Raw genomic sequence first — 19,324 nt, 5'->3', positions numbered from 1 at the left:
TCGTCGTTGCTCCCCCCTCTACAACTGGCCTCTATTATAAATAAAGTTGCATTAGCCAAATTAACTCGGCATGAAGTGGATTTGCCCTGGGGCTGAACAGCAGGCATGGGTTCAGCCTTGCCCATTCCCCGCCCCCACGATTACTTGACACCTCCGGCTATCCCTGCCATTACTGCTCTGTTTGCATATCCCCTCTCTGCTAAAAGGCCAAAACGAACACAAGGAACCCCAGAGATGCTGGAAGTGCCCGCGGCATCAAAGCAGACACAGAAGGAAACTGCAGAGGAGGAGATGCTGCTGAAGAAGATCATAGAAGTTTATTGTATGTAAGAATCAAACTCCTATGATCTATATACACTTATTTACATGACAAAATGATGTGAACATTATTTACAATGAGAATGTCCCTTGCAAATCTGTACATCAGAAACTGAACATGAAACCTATTTACAAGCAGAATTTGGAGGCCTCGGACACAACAGACAGAAAAATCCAAGGAGAACTGGCTGTTTAAGAAGGTGGGGATGCGCTGTGATAATGGGACACAAGGGGGCTTGAGAGCTGGCAGGGCTGGACAAAGAGCACGTGAGTGAAACACTTTGCAGTTGGGGCGGCGGGGGTAGGAGTAAGTAGAGTGCTGGCTTCATCAGTGTTGTGCTGAGGCGGACGTGCCTCAGCCTGGACTGCAGCAGAGAAACAGCAGGGTGGGTCCTAGTTGGGAGAGGCATTGGAAAGCTCCCCCCATCCAGGCATGCACAGTTCAAACGTTTGCACCAGGATGGAGGCAGGTATGCAGGGCCTGGTGCAGCTGGGGCAGCTGAGGACAGTGGGGCCACAAGTGATGTTTTGCTCCTGCTCCATGTCAAGATCGCGGAGGAAAGGTGGGTAGTAGCACGTATCCTCTGGTCATGTGGAACAAGCACAGGCCGATTTTGCCCCAACTCCATCCCTGTCTGTGCCCCGAGTTCTGGGGCTTTTCAGGAGACCTCACCCAGGCAGCTTCCCAGTCCCTGGGCTGCAGCCTGAGCCCGACCCATTCTTTCTGCTGCAGAAGATGGATGCTATCTTGGCTCTTTCTCACATCCACCACCTGTGCCAGGCTGGGTCTCCCCCTAGGTCTGTAGTCCCCACAGGGCCATGGCTCCTTGCCCCTCTGGCTGCATGAGAACGAGTTGATGGGTTTACAGACCTGGTGCCTGCTTGCCGGGTGTCCCACAGGACTGATGCAATGATCATGCCACCCTCCCCCAGGAGCTTGGCTCTGAGTCAGGTCACAGCTCACTGAAGCGCACAGAGGGCTCCAGTTTGTGGGAGAGGGCCGTGAGGACCTTGTCAAACTTCTCATAGCGCTCAATCTGGCTGCTCTCCGCACCCCGGCTGCCCCACAGCAGGCGCAGCTGGAACTCAGTGCTGAAGATCTCCAGAAGCTCGGCCTTGCTCTGGAAGCCTGCGAAGGAAACAAGGGCCCAAAATGTTAGAAAAGTGGAGCTACCTGGGCATGAGCACTTAGTATGCAGGAGCTAGGTCAGTTACAAAGGAATGGAGGAGTAGGGAGCAGTGGGATTCCTCTGCTCCTTCAGCTTGATCCCAGGGGGAAGTGAATCTGTCCAGACAACAAGATGGGGGTATGGGTGGTAGGACCTGGGACTCATGGGCACTCAGCTGGGGATGACTGGTCCCCAGGGAAGGGAGTGGTTGCAGACCCCAAACTTACAGTTGTGGACCTAACACCCTGCTGTGCCCCTTCTGCCACCTGGAAGGCTCCAGTTCTGGCAGTGAAACCCAGTTCTGTGGAGAAGCGGGGGCAGGAGGTTTCCCTGCTGTGTGTCTCCGTGGGTCCTACCCCTGCCAGCACAGGGTATACGATGCTCCAAGGAGCCCCAGAGACATGTTTGGCATTACCTGGAGGAGCTCTCTGAGGCTGCCTGACCACCCCTAGCTGAAAGGAGAGCATGCCACAGCCCGCAGGCTGGTGCTCCTTGGTGGCTGCAGTGTGGCTGAGGTCCTGCATTAGATCTGCCGGCTCCTTACCCTGCAGCTTCACCTCCGCATTGGTGTGGTACAGTCCCCCATGATGTGCCACCATCCGGGCAGCCTCTAGGTGGGCCAACACAATCTCCACACCGTTGTCCAGATTCTCCCAGGGCTCAGAGCTGTCCAGAACTGCAGCGTCCCGCTCCAGGAGTGTGATGAGGGGCACAATGTGCGGGAAGGTAGTGTTGGTCAGCGGGGGGCCTTCTGCAAGAGAATGAGGACATGTGTACCCTGAATGCTCCGGGCACTACCCAGTGCTGCACTGGTAGCAAGAGGGGCCATTTCTTGGTGGGAAATCATGTGGAGACCTAGTGTCCTCTGCAGATCTGGCACTGCAAGGAAAGGGCAAGATCTTTACCTGTCATGGCTTCCTTTGACAGCATGTCTTGCCCTGACATAAAAGAGATCCATGGAGCCCAGTCTCCATGGGACATTCAGCCACCAGGGGCCACACAGCCCCAGTGATGGCAGGGGCATGTGTGGGGATCATTCTGGAGTCCTGCCCCTTCCAGCTGGGGTTGGTGTGGGGGTCATACGCAGCCACATGCACAATTACTACCAGCCCTGAACTAGACTGAAATCAGACTTGGAGACAGATGCTTGGCTTCTGCCCCGGCAGGTTCCCGGAGGCGTGTGGAGTCTGTGCTCCCCACCTCGGCCCCCGCAGCCAGGACTACACTTTCAGTGAGCCCTGTGCCCAGCATGCCCAGCCCTCCTGGCAGCCTGGCTGCTTGTCTTTCCAAAAGCTTCCTGTCTGCTTGGCACAAGCACCTACTTCCCAGCAGCAGATGGGGCTGGATTCAGTGCCTGGTGCACAAATACTGTGTTTGTGCCCAGCTGGTATTTTTATTTCCTTCTGAAATGGGTGTTTTGGGAAGGGAAGGAGCAGGCCAGGGGCATGGAGATACTAGGCTGGGACAAGAGTGTGACCCGTGGACCAGGGAGGAGTTGGACCCTCCTTGGGGTGGAGCTGCAGCTTCTACAGGGCCTTGTGCCTTTGGCACCTTGCAGCCTGCTGAGACTGGTTAGTGCCTTGGCATCCCCAAGCAGGCTCATGAAGGAAGGGGTGAATAGCACCAGGGGTTTGGTGGCCTTTGACTCCAGGGGCAAGGCAGCAGCTATGGCTGCCATGGGAGAACTGTAGGCTCCGAGGAAAGCAGAGGGGTCAAGCCCCCAGTGCTGAGAAGGCAGCGGGGAAGGGCAGAGTTGAGGCAAGTGGCTCCCCTGTCCCTGGTACCTTTTCCTTCATTCAGGCTCTTCAAAAAGGGCTTCAGCTTCTTCTCATAGAGGATGGCACCCTCCGTATGCCTCTGGCGCAGCGCCATCCAGGTCTGCTCCAGCCGTGAGATCTGCGTGTGGAAGCAGAGTGGGGAGCTGATCTTTGTGCTCTCAGCTCCACAGGGCCCCTGGGTTCACAGTTGTCAGTTGCATGGGACTAGGCAGGGCAGGGAATGGGCTAGTGTAGTGGGGCTCTGGGGAGTCACTGCACGCAGCTTGGCCGCAGCCTTTCACTGCTGGCGGTGCTCTTCCAGGCCATTCCAGTGGCATCTAGCTCACACCTCTCACTCCTAAACCTGCAAGGCTGAGCCGCTCAGATCCAGCCCTGGCCCCAGGGCCTTGAGAGCACCTCTCCCTGACATCTGGCTGCCTGCAGGCCAGAGTGGATCATACACAGAATTGTAATCCCCCTTCATTTACTGCAGGGAGCAGCTCATCCCAGGAGGCGCTGGTGGGCAACCATGAAACTGGATGCACCGCACTGGATACTGGGTTCACTTCCTCCAAATGACAGAGCTGGCAACAAGCACCAGCTGTGGCCATGTGGGAGCCAGTCAACTTGCGGGGGGGCCCACCTACATAAGTCACTGCAGGGAAAATGGACCCTGAATCTTCCCCGCATCTCATGCCATTCTGTCCACCCCTGATCCCTGTGTGCTCATGTTCAGGCTTTCTAGCCCCAAGGGGTGCAGGGAAAGAGGAGGACAGGGGCACAGCTGAGCCTGGAGTGCACTGAAGAGGGGGTCTGGTACCTGTGGCATTTCCAAGGCATTCATCACCGCAGCAAAGCTGAACATGTTTCCCATGGTGCTCTTCAGCTCGGCAGCCAGCTGGATGGTCTTGTGTAGCAGGGTGGCCCTCTCCTCCGTGCTGCCTGTGCAGCCCAGGATATCCACGGCAATCATGATGGACATGGTGTGGAACCTGAGAGGGGGATGTGACAGCACTGTGAGGAGACACAGTGACCTGGAGTGCAGGACCAGTGCCGGGAAGGGAGTGTGGCTGCATCCTCAGGAGAGGACGCCCCTCACTCTCGGGTTCAGCTGTGACCCCAGGAGCAGTGTGTTCTTAACTTGGCCTCTCTACGGTGCTCACCAGGTGCCAGGTAGCAGCAGTCCCCATCCAGCAGGCACAGCTGAAAGCTTTGGCCATGCCAACAGAGGGCCCAGGAGTGACAGTGTCATGGAGAATGGGCTTCCTTTGGGGTGTGGAGCTTGTAGGGATGCTGCCTGGGTTGTGTGGCTAAATTAGGGCCTTCAGGTTCTTGAGATGTTAGGCTAGGACCAGTCACTGCCATTTAAATAACCAGCTTGTCAGCAAATAAGGGCCTGGAGCACTGCTGCGGGGAGGAAGGGAGCCCAGCTTGACCCAGGCCAGACTTTCCTAGCTTGACACCTACAGTACCCAGGGGTTGCAGTCGGATGCCGCATTTCCTGGGCTCCCGCAGGAGCCAGGTGGCTGCAGGGAACAGGGAGTGCTGCACTTGCTGCCCATTGCTTCCTCCCCATGCCGTACCGTTCCAGGAGGTCCAGCCGAAGTTGATGTCCGTGGGGCAATGTGAGAAGCTCCACGCCTGAGCTCACCCCCATGAGCCTCTGCATCTCCTTGGTAACACCCAATATCCTAGCAACCTGGCAACAAAGACAGCAAGCAGATTAAGCTCCTCTAATTGAGGAGGGGGGCTTGGCCAATTGTATGGAAAGTTTGGCCACACTGCGGGAATCACTCTGGATGGGCTCTGCCATGAGCTCAGGTCTCAGCCTGTCCCCCACCCCCAGCCCAGCATCAGCATGGTCAGGGTGGATATAGGCTGGCGGGGCCCAGTCAAGGAAACATCAATGCCTGGACTGGAGCCCCTTGAGCTCACTCTTGGAGCTGAGTCAAGAACTGCTGCCGGGTCTGGGTTTACACACAACTTGAGTGTGTGCGTGCAAGTAATATCGTGAGAGGATGGGAATGCAGGCACTGAACAGAGGGTGCCAGGGATATGGGAACCAGGAGACAGAGCTCTGGCGAAACAGAGGAAATAAAGATTCCAGCAGAGGAGGAGAAGCCAGGGGAGGGCAGCAGAGGTTGCAGGGGCCCAGGGACACAGCCTTGACGGGGGTGCTGGCACAGATTGCAGCAGGGGCTGTTGAGGCTATGGGTAGGTGTTGGGAGCCTGAAGTTCTAGTCCCGGTTCTGCCACTGACTGCATTGCTCATGGCAAGGCCTGTCCTATCCTGCCCTTCAAGGTAATCCCACACATCTTCCTCCCAGGGTGCTGAGGACTGCAGTACTGTGGATGGGGGAGGTGGTACCCAGCAGTGGTGGTCCCAGCTGCAGTGGCAAGGTGACCTGGCTGGGGCAAGCTGGACTGGTTTAGTCCAATTCCTGGGGGGGTGAGGCCTTGCCTCACAGTGGTCTCTTGCATAACTGGCACCATTTATCCTCTTGTCAGGGATCCCAGCCAGGCTAAGCACAGACTGAGCTCACCCTAAATGGCTCCAGCACCAGAGCATGGGTGCCTGGTACTTCATGTCCACAGCACAGTGTTACCTCCCTTTACCCCATTTTACAGACTGGGAAGCTGAGTACAGAGAGCTGAGGCCACTTGCCCACAAATGCAGTCAGCAGCAGAGCTGGGATTCGACATCAGGGCTTGCTAGTCCCTACTCTGCACTCAGTGCTCTGGTCTGTGCCATGTGCAGCCTGTGGGCTGATAGGCAGGGTCCGTGGCATGGGAGGCTACGAAGGGCCCTCAGAGGTGCCTGATTCTCTGCTTAGCTGCCAGCTCTTCCAGTGAGCTCAGCAGCGGCGGATCAAATTAAGTAGTAAAGCCACCCCGCCATGCTGCTCGTACCAGGCAGTCCACTTTGGTGATGTGTTTGGCGAGGGTCTTGGCATCGACTTCTGCCAGGAGCTCCTTGACCTTCTTCAGCACGGCCATTTCCAGGGGCTTGTTTTCTAGAGGGATAAGTAGGGACCGGAAGGCTGCAGGGTTGAAGGAGGAACTTGTCTCCACTGTGGGCGGCACGAAGCCCCCGAGGTCCATCTCTCCTTTCAGCCTCTGCCCGGCCTCCACCTCACTGGAGCCATTCTCCACAGTCACTCTGGGCCCCTCCTCCACCTTTAGCCTCTCCACGTAGCTCTTCGTGGGAAGCTGCTTGGTGTCATGTGTGGGTCTCTCCCTGCTGACGGGGGAGGTGGGGTGGAGCTGACAGTAATGCCCCGTGTCCGGGTCGCTGTAGCTGTTCACAGAGGGGGAAGGAGAGGCCCTGGAGTATCTGTGGCAGGGAGTGGAGTGAGTGCTGTCGCCTGGGTCTGGTGCCGGCTTGTTGTTATTTCCTGGGCACAGCTGGGGTTCGCTGGATCGTCTTATGACTGGTGAGGCAGGGGTTAGGCTGCCTTGGGGCTTTAGTCGTGTCACTGCAGAGAGCAGGAGAGACCCTGTTATAGTAACTCAGAGACATGAGTATAATGCACAGAGATGTGCGCGTGCTCATGCACACAGAGCAGGTCAGACCTTGGGTGGTCCCCTCTCAGACAACCGGTAACCTAGCGTAGGACCCACCAAACTACATCTATACCTATTACTGCTCAGAGCATTTGGCCAAATGAGGGGCAGGACCTTGAGCCCATGTTGTAATTGAGATGGCTGATGACAGGCTGAAATTACAAAGCACTGCCAAGCCAATTTGACACGCCTGGGTTTAAATCTCCCCTCCCTGCTGGCTGTTTCAGCAGCGGTTTATCTCATGGGATCTGTAGTAGATGGCCAGCCCTTTGTTTTCTGCATCTGAAACTTCTCAATATCTAGGGGATCTGCCTTTGTGCAAAGGCAGCAGTCAGTCTTCTCGCGTGGCTCCAGACTGGTGAATGTAGTGTGCACGTCTCTTCTCCGATGTAGTTACTGACTGTCACTCTCTGTGGGTTTCTCCTTGATGCGAGTAGGGGCCAATTTCAACAGAGACTGAGTGCTCCAGCACTCAATAGCATGGAAAGCAGGCAGAGTCTCAGGGAAGCTCTGCACTGAGCTAGCACTGAGACCAGTGCTGTGTGCCCAGATCTGCCTTATTTGGTAGCAGCTGGGCTCAGAGCCTTTGGTGTCACTGGATACCTGACCCCCTTCGTCCTTTCCTCCAGGTCCACCCCTAACTGTACAGCCAGTGCACATCTTAATCCTTACTGGTGCCTGAAAGATTCCTACCAGTACTGTAGGCTGGGGATACTGGACTTTCAGAGATGGGAGACATTGGGGAGTGGAGGTCTTGGATCTGGTCCACGCTCACAGCACAGTTCCGGATGACGTCTCGATGGTGTGGTAAAGACACGCTGGGGACAGAGGAAAGCATGTCAGTCAGACACTTCCTCTAGCACACATGACTCATGCAGAGAGCACAGGGTAGACACCAAGGCATAATTCACAGCATAAACTGTATGGAGTGGGCAATACGCTCCTGTCTGTATGCTGAGTTTGACCCTGGCATTTACGAGCTTGCTGTGGGGTGTCTCCTCAGATCCCAAGGGAAGGCACACAGGGCTGGGTTTTCAGGAGAGCTCTGATTTCATTGAAGCACTAAAGTAAGTGGTCAGTTTTTCAGAACAGCCTGGCCTGAGCAATAACCCACACAGGTGGCTCCAGTTAGGGACTGCTGGGAGTGGGAGGAGTCTGAGGTCTATATAAACCATGCCCAGTGAGAGCAGAGCTTCTTACATGGAGACTGGAGTTATGATAGAGGAATAAGAGGAAACCTGGTCCAGAGAGGCTAGGTGGGAAAGATGAGTGCTGTGAGACACAGGTATGGCATTTGGGGAGGGCTGGATACACCATGGGGCTGCTTATTTAAGGTACCATGCATGTGCTGGGGCTGTGTGAGAGCTTCTGGAGAAAGGGATCTGAAACCATCTTAGTGGGTGTGCAAGTGGTTGAAAGCCTGTGTTTAAAAAACTGCTGCTAATAACTTGCTGTCAAATTGGGAGGCTCCAGCAAGCAGGGTACTGTGAAGCTCTTCCCTGTGCCTGTTCCTAATCAATGTTTCCTTTAATTATTTGGCTGATGGACTGCAGAGTGCACTTGTGGACAACACTAAACTGGGAGGGGCTGAAAGCACTTTAGAGGACAGGCTTGGGATTCAAAATGATCTTGATGAAACTGGAGAGATGGTCTGGAATCAATACACTGAAATTCAATGAAGGGGCAAAGTGCTACACTTAAGGCAAATAGGTTGTGCAAATCTAACTGGGTAGCTGGAGGGCAGCAGCACTGTAGGGAAATGAGCCAGGGCCATGGGGAGCTCCACATGGGGTCAGTCAGCCATGGGATGTTTGTGCACAAGGCAGAGTGCCCTTCTGGGGGAATAATGTGAGCGCTGTAAGCAAGGCATAGGGGGCAACTGTTCTGTGCGACTTGGTTTGTGGGGGAGGTCTTGGCAGGAGCAGTCTGTCCTGTCTTGATCCCTGCACCCCAGGTTTAGGCAAATGGGAGGGAACCCTGAAGTGTAATAAGGGGGACCTATGCAGAAAGATTGTGTCCGCTGGAGAAAGTGGGGCTGGGGCAGGGTGGTGAGACATTATCTGCTCATCTTGTCGCAAGTTAAAGTGAGAGAACTTTTCAGTGTTTCAAGGCACTGTGACACCACCGAGGGCAGCAAGGGAATCTGTCCCCTGTGGGTTAAGATGAGGTGAGATCAGTCAGGGATGCAGCAGGTGCACCGATTCATGCCTCTGAGCAGGCCTGGACTAGATGCCCTCCTCGGATCCAGCTGTGCCCTACATGTCTATGATAACCTAATGGCACACACCTCTTAAAGAGCTACTACTTTTTTCCCTTCTGTCCCCTTCTGGGGCAATCGGGCCATCCCTGTGTGCTGCCCAGTAGCCTTACCCACAGCCTATGGGCAGGTGTGAGAGAACCAGGAAATCAAAACTGAGTGGTGGTTGTTAAGCCACCTAGACTGAGCAAGAGTGTTTGGCTGCTATGGGTTCCTGGTACTGTCTAGGGACAGGGGAGCAGGAAGCTGAGGGTTGCAGCCTGTGAGCTGTGGGCAACAACAGGCTACCTGCAGTGAACTGCTTCCCTATAGCAATAATCCTTTTCTTTCCCTGACCTGACAACCCTCCAGTGTCCAGAGGTGGCCTCTCACCTGGTGGGGCACCCCTCACCCCTGGTGATCTTGTCTGCAGTCAAGCCATCTGTCATGGTGATGCTCCGCCTCTTGATGTGCCCTCCTTTCTGGCTGGCAGGGCTGTGGGGGCTGCTGTGTTTGCCATTAGCTAGTCCATAGCTGGCTTCCAGGTAGCGCAGCGGGAAGGTGCGGTTGATGGGGCAGTAGACAATGGCACCGCTCTGCTCGGAGATGGCCTTGCGGTTGCCCACATAGAAGCGCACCAGGGCAGGCACGTTGTCAAAGCTTTCCTGCTCAAACAGGTACTGAATGTGGGTGCGACCTTCGCTGGACTTCACCATCACCTTGTTGATCTTGAAGTGGAGTGGCTCATTCCGCCAGCGGCACGTCAGCACATAGTCCCCCAGGCTGGTGAGCGAGTCGCGGATCAGGAAGTCCCCATTCCTTTGTACCAGGCTCTCGGATACCTGGGGATGCAAGGGTGAGACTCTCAGTGGGGCCAACCCTGGGACAGGGAGGCTTGGGGCTGGGGGGAGGGATTGAGGGGTTTAGTGAGAGGGCCCTGTCATTCTTCCAGGGAGGGCTGGGGAGGCCTTGGCTACAAGGGACTTGGTACCACTTGGCACGTGACTTCTTTTCTTTTCCTCCCCTTCCCCATTTTCCCCCCCAGCCTGCCCCATTTGACATTAGCTCCATAGTAAGGGGGTATCTGGATGCTGTGTCTAGCTGCTGCTCAGAGGGACCCCTGACTGCATGGCAAGCAGACTTTCCCCAGTTGCTACCAGGCCAGGCTACCACTGGGCCATGACCCCTCTCTCCTTCCTAGCACCTGGCTTTGCTCAGTCTCCTCATGGGAAGATCCCTGCAGTGTAGGATGGAGGAACCAAGCTGTGAGGGGGCCTCTCTCTGACCCTGCAGCTGGGGCTGAGGGGCTGGTGGCGAGTCCTGGTGCCTCTTCCCAGTCTGGCAGACTGATGCCCTTTCAACACTGGGTATCACTTGCTCTGGTGCTAAAGCCAGCCTGAAGTATGTGGTCTTCAGCACCTTGGCAGGGGAAGAGCTGCTCTACAGCCCGCAGCCCCCTCCCCACATTTCACCTCTCGGGGAATGCGCCCGTGGTACCACGCGTGGCTGCGCAGATCGGTACTGCTCAGTTTCAGCTCCTCCTCCAGCTCCTTGTGTAGCTTCTCGGGAGAAGAGTCAAGGATGTATTTCTCCTTGGAGAACTAGAGAGAGCACAAGAGTGCATCAGCCTGGCTCGCAGTGGCAGAATGGCACCCAATAAGATGCCCTTCTTCCCCACCCCAGGAGAAGCCCCCTGCCATGCAGGGATCCACTAGCTGGTGGGTGCTCTTTCATGTATAAGAACCTCCACCTCTGAATGCTGGCTGGAGCGGGGGTTGCTTAGATGGGCTCTGCCTGTAGAGGACTGGGGCTCAGGCAGGGGTGATGGTACACGGTGTCAGTAACCAGAGCTGTGCAGTGTTCCCCTCCATGGCTGAGGCAGCTGCATGGATGAGCTGTCAGTACAGGAACCCAAGATAACAGCTCTGTTTCACCAGAGGCCTGTGGCAAAGAGTTCTTTGCTCTCTGTAACCCTACAGGCAGATGGTGCCGCTCTACTGATCCGGGCACTGCCGTGGGAGCATGCTTATTCATCTGTGCCTGTGCCGGCTGTGGGAGCAGGGGTGTGTTCCTGCCCCCCTTTCCTCCCACTCCGGCATATGCTTCGAGCCTGAGCACCTGGGACTCCTCCGCACCACGTTGGATGTGCTGCCTGCTCTGCCACCTTGCTGAGTGACATCATCAGACTATTTTTGCCTGTGGGTCCCAGCAGGCTGGGAGATGATGACGTCAGTGCAAGGGAAGGCAGAGCCATCGGAGGGAAGAGCCTGAGCCAGAGACCTGGTCAGCAGTATGATGCAGGGCACTACAGCATGGCCCTTGATCCTGCTCTGATCAGGCTGGAAATGGAGTGCCCATCTTGCACTTACAGGGTTTGGGGCTGCATTACAAGGGTGCCCTGTAGCAGCAGCTTGAGGGACTGCCCACTGCAATACCCTCAGCCACGACCCAGACAACAAGGGCTAAGGCAGCATCAGGTGGGGCTGGGAACCTTGTCCTCAAGAAGGCTTGGGAGTGGTTCAAAACCTCTTTGGGTTGTGGTGGGGCCGCCTAGCTCTCTGAGCTCATGCTTTCCTATGGACACTATAGAGAAGATCCATATGTTGCCTGTCAAGACAAGGGAGGGGCCCAGCCCTAGCAGTGGGGTAACAAACCAAGGCCAGAGGGAATCCCATTGCCACCAGCTTCTAGTTGGGTGATTTCCCCTTGGTTCATGAATGGGATTAGCAAGCCATAGCGAGGCTTATAATACGCGCCAGTCTTTACACAGCACCACTGATTGCTCTGATTCTACAGAGGGCTTGTTTTGGGAGCTGTACTATAGAGTTAGATGGCCCTCTCCATGCATCAGGGAGCTTTATACACTGCCTTCCTGTGTGTAAGTTGGTATATCTTCTCTTCAGAATTGAAGTAACCTGCCCACGGTGACGCAAGAAGTCTAGCGTGAACCAGGACTCTAAACTTCACCCCCTGCCTCTCAGCCCAGGACACTTCATGTTTCTGTCCCTGGCCAGAGCAGCTCAGACAAGAGCAGGTTGACTGCCCTGATGTGACATGCCACGTGCTGTCCTGCCACAGGCTGTCTGCTGTGTGAGTTGGGACCACAGGCAGGGAGCACACCTAGTCCCCTGGAGTCCCCACAGTGCAGTGTGTGGGATCTCAGTGGATCCTCTTGCTAGCCCTAATCCAATGCTTTCTTCCTTGCAAAGCTGGTCAGTACATTAGCTCCCTGCTCTGGTTTGACAAGACCAGTACCAGCACTCCTCACTGTCTTGGGCTCACAATGCTTACAGCTGCATTCAGGAAGGGACTTCTATAGCCAAAGCAACAGCCAACCCATCTGAACCTCCCCCCGCCCCCCACTGTCAGGGGAAGCCCAGTCTAAAGTTCAAGAGGGATCATGTATAAACAACAGATGTGTCCCATCCCCCAAAGGGTTAACTCTGCTGTGTCCACCCGCTGATATCATGAATAGTAATGATGGCTTTGAAGGAAAGCTGCTGCATAGAAATGAGCTTTTACTTGCACTCCTGCACCTGAGCCTAAAGCACCCAGTCTCTCCCCCTCCCCACCCCTGGGGAGACAACAGCTGACGTAATGTCTCTGATCAGCTGGAGCTGGGGCTGTGCCTTAGCTCTGCAGTGCCTAGGGCCAGAGCTGCAGAGGTGATGGGATTCCTGGAGGGCTGTCAGATGCCAAGTCAAGCTCAGGCTGCCCCTGCTGGAGAAGAGGCAGGGGAATAATTACAGCCAGGCATGTGCTTGCATGTAGGAGGGGTGGGCCGGGGAGACCCCTTCCTGCAAGGGGTTGGCAGTGCTGGTGCTCTCGGACAATATCTACACAGAGTGTCTCCTGCCTCGGGGGGTGCGTACCAGAACAGTGCGCGGCCATCCGGCTGTATCGCTCCCCACGCATGCCCATGCATGATGAGAGGATCTGTAGTGCCGGCCAAGAGGCCTGGAGCACAGCTCTGCACGCTGCACCCTTTCTCTGGGCCAGCATTGCAAGGCTTGTGCCAAGGTCTCAGTGCAGCGATGGCTTGGAGACAGCTCCCTCAGTACCCTGCAGTGGTGGCTCTGCTGACTCTGGCAGCCCTGAGACTAACAGAATCCAGCTAGGGCCAGGCTGTGGAGGCTGGACGGGATCGCGTAGTCGGTCACCTACTCCTAGCTCTTTCCCTGCCCCCCACTGCTGACATTTCTGCCTTTGCATCACTTTTCCTAGAGACAGTAGCCATCTCCCCTCCCTTCTTCCTGCCTGGCATCTTGGGCTTGGCTCATTTTGGTCAGAGCAAGAGCATGGAAGTCATTCTCCCTTGCTGGAGTGTAATGATGTATTCTGCTGATAGAGCTTTTCCCCCCTTTTATCCTTCAGCTCAGGGGAAGTCGGTTCCCTGCCTGGCTGTGAGGCTTATCAAGCTTCCTTCTATTGCAGTCTAGGGGTTACATCTCCCTATAGAGGCCTGTTCCATTCCCTGCCATCTCCATCACCATCCCTCTCCAGTTTAAACCTTAATTAGGTTCACAACAGTAATGCCCAATGTTCCTTTTTGGACTCCTTTCAACCTCCCCTGGTCCTTATGGACAGAACAAGTGTATGACTTCTTGTTTTCTTCAGCTGCCTGTCCCAGACAGTAGTCTCCCTTCTAACAGTGCCACACCTCCCTCCACCCTCTCGGAGCAGACCTTGCAGCTGCCTTCAACCTCGCCATTGCCCTGAACTCCTGCCTCCATGCACATCTGGAGCTTTTACATGTGGACCTGGGGCCAAGCCTGCAAGGATCAGAGGGCCCTGAGCTCCCACTGCTCTGTGGAAGCTGTGGGTGCCTGGTGGGATCTCTGGTCCCTGCTTGCTCCTGACTGGTAGACAAGCCCCTGTCTTCGGGTCCTTCTAAGGGCAAACTCATCTACTCCAGCTGGGCTCTATTAAAAATAAGTGGTAGCCAGAGGATACAGCCAAGGTCCAGCTCCCTCCCTGGGGGCCCAGGCCTAAGCAGATGCGGTTGCCATGACAACCCCATCCTCTGACATGGAGCAGCCTGCGAGTGGCAGCAGCTTACTCGGTTCATTCCCTGCAGTAGGCGCTTCAAATCAAACTCCTCATGAAGCTCCCCAGCTGGAGGGAGGGTAAGGATCTCTGCCAGTGAGCAGCCTGCAGAGCCCTCCCGGGGAAGCAAGTATATAGGGGAAGCAAGTATATAGCAGGCTATCCCCATGCAGGGTGGAGCTGCGTGTGATCTAAGCAAGTTGCTGCTGCCCCCGGTGGGTACCCACAATGATGCCCTCGGAGTGATATGGGATGTCCAAGTAGCGGGAAAAGTTTCAAAGCTGTTTTTTGCCTAAAATCAGTGATGGCATTGCTTCACTGGAAAAATGGCCCCTGGTGCTTCCCATCCACTTCCCCCACCCTGGCACTTGCCTCCTCTCAGGAGGGACTTTCCCCTCCGTCTTCATCAACCTTGCACTCTCTAACCTTTGCCACAAGCCTAAGTGGGCAGCTGATGGAGTGTGAGGGCTGCTCAAGCACCTATGCAAAGCCCCACCACAACGCAGTCCCGCAGCAAAGGCTACCACTTGCCAGCCTTCCACCACCCTCTCCTGCAGGGCTGACCCAGGCTTGCAGAATGATCTCGCCTCCTGAGGGTCTCCCTGATGCCATGGGAGCACATTCCTGCCTGAGTTCTCCATTCTAGGGCTGTTTCCCCAAGTGCCTTCATCTTCCTGCCCTTTAAGATCCAGGTTTATGCCTTCCCGCTAGGCAGGAAATAAAACCCCAGGGAAACAGCACCTGGTATAATGGGATGCCAGCTGGGTGGGCATCCAGGAGCTACTGCACTGCAGCTAGGACATGAAAACTGTTCAAGTGGTCCTTCAGGAAACAATCTCCAGCCTCCTGTCACAGACTGACAGGGCTGGCGTTAGCCCTCAGGCTCCCTGTTCTACTTGCTCAATAGATTAGTCAGTTTTGCATTTTGTTTTTCCCACCAGCTCCACATGGGCAGAGGATTAGCTACTCTTCAGCAGTGCCATCCAGCTGGGTTTTCCCCAAATCCACCCCAGGCACATGCAGGAGAACAACAAAACAAACTGAGCAGCACCCAGCGTTCCCAGGCCTGGATTTGGCTAGCAGCCAGGATGGCATTAGCTCCAATAGGCAGGTGCTACACTAGCAGAAAAGAGGGGAAGTGGAAGCATTGTTGTCATGAGATCTGGGGACTGTTTGCCATGAGAGAACGCCCCCCAGCAGCTATGCTGAGGAGTGGGGTCAGAATCTAATCACTGCTGGGCTATGCAACAAAACACCCGTTTAGTTCAGGGTGGCCTGGCCAAGGCATTTGTTGTGCTTGCTGCCTCTTGGTCTTGCATCACACTGTTCACAACCCCTGTATTCTTGATATTTGGGGTAAAGGTAATCACTGTGAGCCTCTGGCAGGCCGTGCCCACATGGCTGGAGATGGCTGTGCTAATGGCATCAATGGTGTCCGCAGCACTCCTGCCCTAGGGCACCAGTCCCTGCTCAAGCTGCTCATTTGGGGCTGCATTCTGCATAGAGTCAAGTTTGCTGGAAGCCACTTGGCTGAACAGCCCATGCACCACAGAGCCATTAGCCATTATCCCAACAATTGACTGCTCTGCCTCAGTTGCCAGCATGTCTCAGAGGAGGCCTTCCCCTGAGTGCATGGTGCCAGCTGGCTGCGAGCCAAGAAGCGGGTACTAGGAAGATGAGGCAATCCAAGGCCAAGTGAATGCTGTCATGGGGAATGCTTCTGTGTGAAACTGGATGAAGTAAGTGCCCAGCTAGAAAAGGCTGTGCCCAGTGCAGTTGCTGAGTTTGCACTGGACCTTAAGTCTTTCAAAGCCCAGGCAAATGGCAGGTCTGGGGCAGGACTGGAATTGTCATTCTTATCACAGTTAGATCAGAGGCTGGGCCCTGCCTTTCCTTGCAGCCCAGCCTGCTCTACACCTGCCAAGCTTGGAGGCACAGTGAGGTTGGGAGGAAATATAATGGAAGTATATTAGGAAAACCAGATCAGGAGCTGCCAAGGCCAATGCTAAGCACTGCTTGGGGAACGCAGCCACTAGGCTGGCTCAGCAACAGTGATGGAGGCCATCTGCCCCAGACAGTGTACTGGGTGCTGTTTCCCAGGCAGGGGGGTTGAGGATGCTTTCCAGGTCCTTAGGAGCAAACAATAATAGCAGCTTTTGCAAGAGGGAAGGGGGAATCTATCTCCATCCGCCTCCCTTTCCTGGTCCCTGCACAGCACAAAACACCAGCTGCCCAGTGCCCCTGCTTTGCTGCTTCACTTCCTTTGCAGTTCGGTGGATTGGCAGTCTCCCAGGTAGGGGTACATTCACCCCACACAGCCTGGCCCTAGCTCAGTGTACTCAGCTGTTGGGAACGCTGTTTTATGCAGTAGAACGGAAGTGGTAGCCAAGGGCTACCAACCAGAATCTCATTCAAAGAGACTTCATATGGGGCCCTTATTCCAGTCTAGCCTCTGTTTTCATCTCTGATGGACAAAGAACTATCTTGAGCAGACTTTCATACATGCAAGTAGCACAGTCCTTTAGAGTGGGCAATACTGTCTGAATGCCAGATGGAAGATGCCCTCTCAAATCCAAGATCACCATAGGCTTTACTCATTCAACCCTCTTCAAGCTTTGGGCAGTCTGGAAGTTTGTCTTGCCCTGTGAACCCCACAAACCCTTTCATTCCCCATAGAGCTGATCACCCCAGATCATCCATGAGGCTAGCCCTCAATGCAAAAAGCTCCTGATTTTTCCTTTTTTATCCCAAAATCTGCCCACCTGTCCCTACTGGGACCCTCCTCTGGAGACATGCCAACTTCACATTTTATCATTCCACTGTAACAGCAATACAGATGTCTCCAAGCAGGTGCAGGGACCAGCACGGAGAATCCATAGTGGAAGAGCAAAGCAGCCAAGTTCTCAGTAAGAGCAGCATCTGGACATTAAATGGCCCATGGAAGAAATCGACTGAGGAGAGGAGGCAAAAGGAATCTACCCTGTTCAGGTAGATGTGGAATGAGAGAAGCAAGACTTGATTCCATCAAGAACTTCCCATGAAGCAAATGAGCCTCAAGACCATTAGTATCTCCCGGGGTCCAACAACTTCCTCTCCACCTTGCTCCACTGATCCCAGACAGGTCAACAGGGCTTACTGCTGTATACTGCTATTGGCTAACAGGATGGCTCTCCAGCTCTGCCCTATGCCTATGGCGAGGAAGACCAGAATCCCTGTTTAGGGTTCTTGTAAGCATGACATCCTGGTTTGTCAGGACTGTTTGCCTGACCTTGGTCACGTACAATATAGATTAGGGATAGTCTGTGATGAGCCCAACCAATTATGCTGGTCTTTGATTATCAATAAAAATAAAAACCAGTTCCCTCCTCTGTTCCATGTAGAAATGATGTCCTGCATCTTCAAAAGATGCCGACTGGTACAGAACACAATGACCCATCTATTGAGCAACGTGGATCACTCAAGGATGCCACTATACACTGGCTCCACTGAGGACAGATATGGGTTCAAAGTCTTTGCCCAGTCTCTCCTCAGGATGGGATCGGAGAAGTTCCCTTTTGACAAGGTCTGGACCATGGCCTCACCTGGCCCGTTGTCTTTCACGTTCTGGAAATGTAGGCAAAAGTTCTGTGGTCCAGGCAGCTGGTGGGCAATGCAGCTGAAATGCCATAGTTCAGTGCCATGTGGCTGTAGGACAAAGTGAGGCCATGGCAGCATGCAGGTAGGTTGGAGCAGTGGTACCTACACTGATGCCATCCCACTGGTCCAGGCCACTAGCGTAGGCACAGCTGGGGTGTGCGTGTGTGTGTACATACACCATCCATCCATCTCTCTATGTATTAGTTATCTCACTTCAAGGCGGCTGCTGCTGCTGCATCCCTTTTCGGAGCTACCATTGGCCTGAAATGATGTCATTGCATTCAGTGCTGGGTGCATTGCTATTGGTCGAGGGGCAGAGATGCTGTTGTCAGCTGGAAAGGCTCCAGTCATTCATCTGGAGTTCAGTGAGTGTTTGCTGTGCGGACTCCGGCACAAATACATGGAGATAAAGATCTGGCAGAGCCAGGTGAGCATTCGGGGCTCACTTTTAACCCCTATACTGCTGGGACATAGTCCCTCCACTCCCCCACAGTCCCTCAACAGAAGTCAGTGGTTCCCTATCAACCCTGGGAAGCACTGGCTTGGAGCATCTGAAACCCCGTGCTGGTTAAAAGGTGCGCTAAGCCGGGGAGCTGTAGCGCCTTGGGGATGCTTTCTCCAGATTCCTCAGTCTGGTCTCAGGCAGTTTCTTTTCCCATAGTACCAAGAAAGAAAACCAAGCCCAGGGTTTAGCCTGAGACAAGCAATTGCAGTGGGAGGTCAGATGGGGCTCTGACAATACCCATATGGAGCAGGCATTCATGCTCTCTAAGCTGGAGAGCCTTGATTTTTAAGCTGCTTCGAGTTACATGGGACACGAACAATACGCTCCTGTTGCTTATTTAACTTGCACAGTGCTGGTTGGTAGCCTCTTAGTTTCCAGCCAAAGGTAGTTTGACTCTTATCTTTGGAAGCATCAGTGCCTTTTGCGTAAATGCTGTTTGTTTCCTACTTAGCGGATAAGAATGGACCCACGTTTCTCATCATTTGCACCTCTGACCTTTGCAACGGTGGGTGCCAAGCAAGATGACTGGCGTTTCCCACCCACACATGACACAAAGTGCAAGGCAGCTGAGGATCACGGCAGGGGCCTTGACACACCGAGCATCCTTTAACCAAAGTCAGATGCAGTCAGAGCTGTGCAAGTGTCCTGAGACAAAGACCAAGGACCCCATCGTTACACGAGGTGTGATGGACAGCGGGGTGGGACGCTCCCTATTCTGTGCTTGGAGAGGCTCTCAAGGAAGCAGCATGTCCTGAGAAGGGTTTGGGTGAGCGAGCTGCAGGCGAGAGGGCTCCCGCTCGAGACACCACCGCTCCGCTACCAGCATCGCCACCTGTCAGAGGTACCAGACGTGCGGTGCCCGGTTCGGGCGCCTCGCCTTTCGGCTTGCGTGCTCCACCTCCTCAGCAGAGCAACGGCTCAGCCTGGCCTGCTACCAGTGCTGCCACACACATGCCGGCGCGTCCCTCGCTGTCGCACGCCGCCCGGTCACACTAATGGCAGGGCCGGCATGCAGAGCCCTCCGCCAGGAGAGGGACACGGAAAGCCTCGGTGCTGCCGGGCTCGGCTGGGTCCCTCGGACCCGGGCTCCCTC

The 19,324-nt window shown here is 54.8% G+C and overlaps 1 protein-coding gene across 2 annotated transcripts in view; it reads right to left on the bottom strand.

The window, feature by feature from the left end:
• Positions 1-295: 295 nt before the first annotated feature.
• The window catches only part of SH2D3C (SH2 domain containing 3C), a 49,365-nt gene continuing 30,336 nt past the window's right edge, over positions 296-19,324 (bottom strand). For both annotated transcript variants that reach the window (XM_019540685.1, XM_019540687.1), the window contains 9 exons: positions 10,517-10,645; positions 9,438-9,886; positions 7,502-7,626; positions 6,155-6,720; positions 4,828-4,943; positions 4,065-4,236; positions 3,272-3,383; positions 2,032-2,238; positions 296-1,447 (listed from right to left, as the gene is read on the bottom strand). In XM_019540685.1, coding sequence (XP_019396230.1) covers positions 1,272-1,447; positions 2,032-2,238; positions 3,272-3,383; positions 4,065-4,236; positions 4,828-4,943; positions 6,155-6,720; positions 7,502-7,626; positions 9,438-9,886; positions 10,517-10,645 — 2,052 coding nt within the window. In that variant the 3' untranslated portion in view covers positions 296-1,271. The remainder of the gene's footprint in view (positions 1,448-2,031; positions 2,239-3,271; positions 3,384-4,064; positions 4,237-4,827; positions 4,944-6,154; positions 6,721-7,501; positions 7,627-9,437; positions 9,887-10,516; positions 10,646-19,324) is intronic.

The sequence above is a fragment of the Crocodylus porosus genome, unplaced genomic scaffold (genome assembly GCF_001723895.1).
Source record: "Crocodylus porosus isolate Cpor-Errol unplaced genomic scaffold, CroPor_comp1, whole genome shotgun sequence".
NCBI classification, from domain to species: Eukaryota; Metazoa; Chordata; order Crocodylia; family Crocodylidae; genus Crocodylus; species Crocodylus porosus.
The sequence above is the reverse complement of the archived record's forward strand: the minus strand, read 5'-3'. Positions and strand labels throughout refer to the sequence as shown.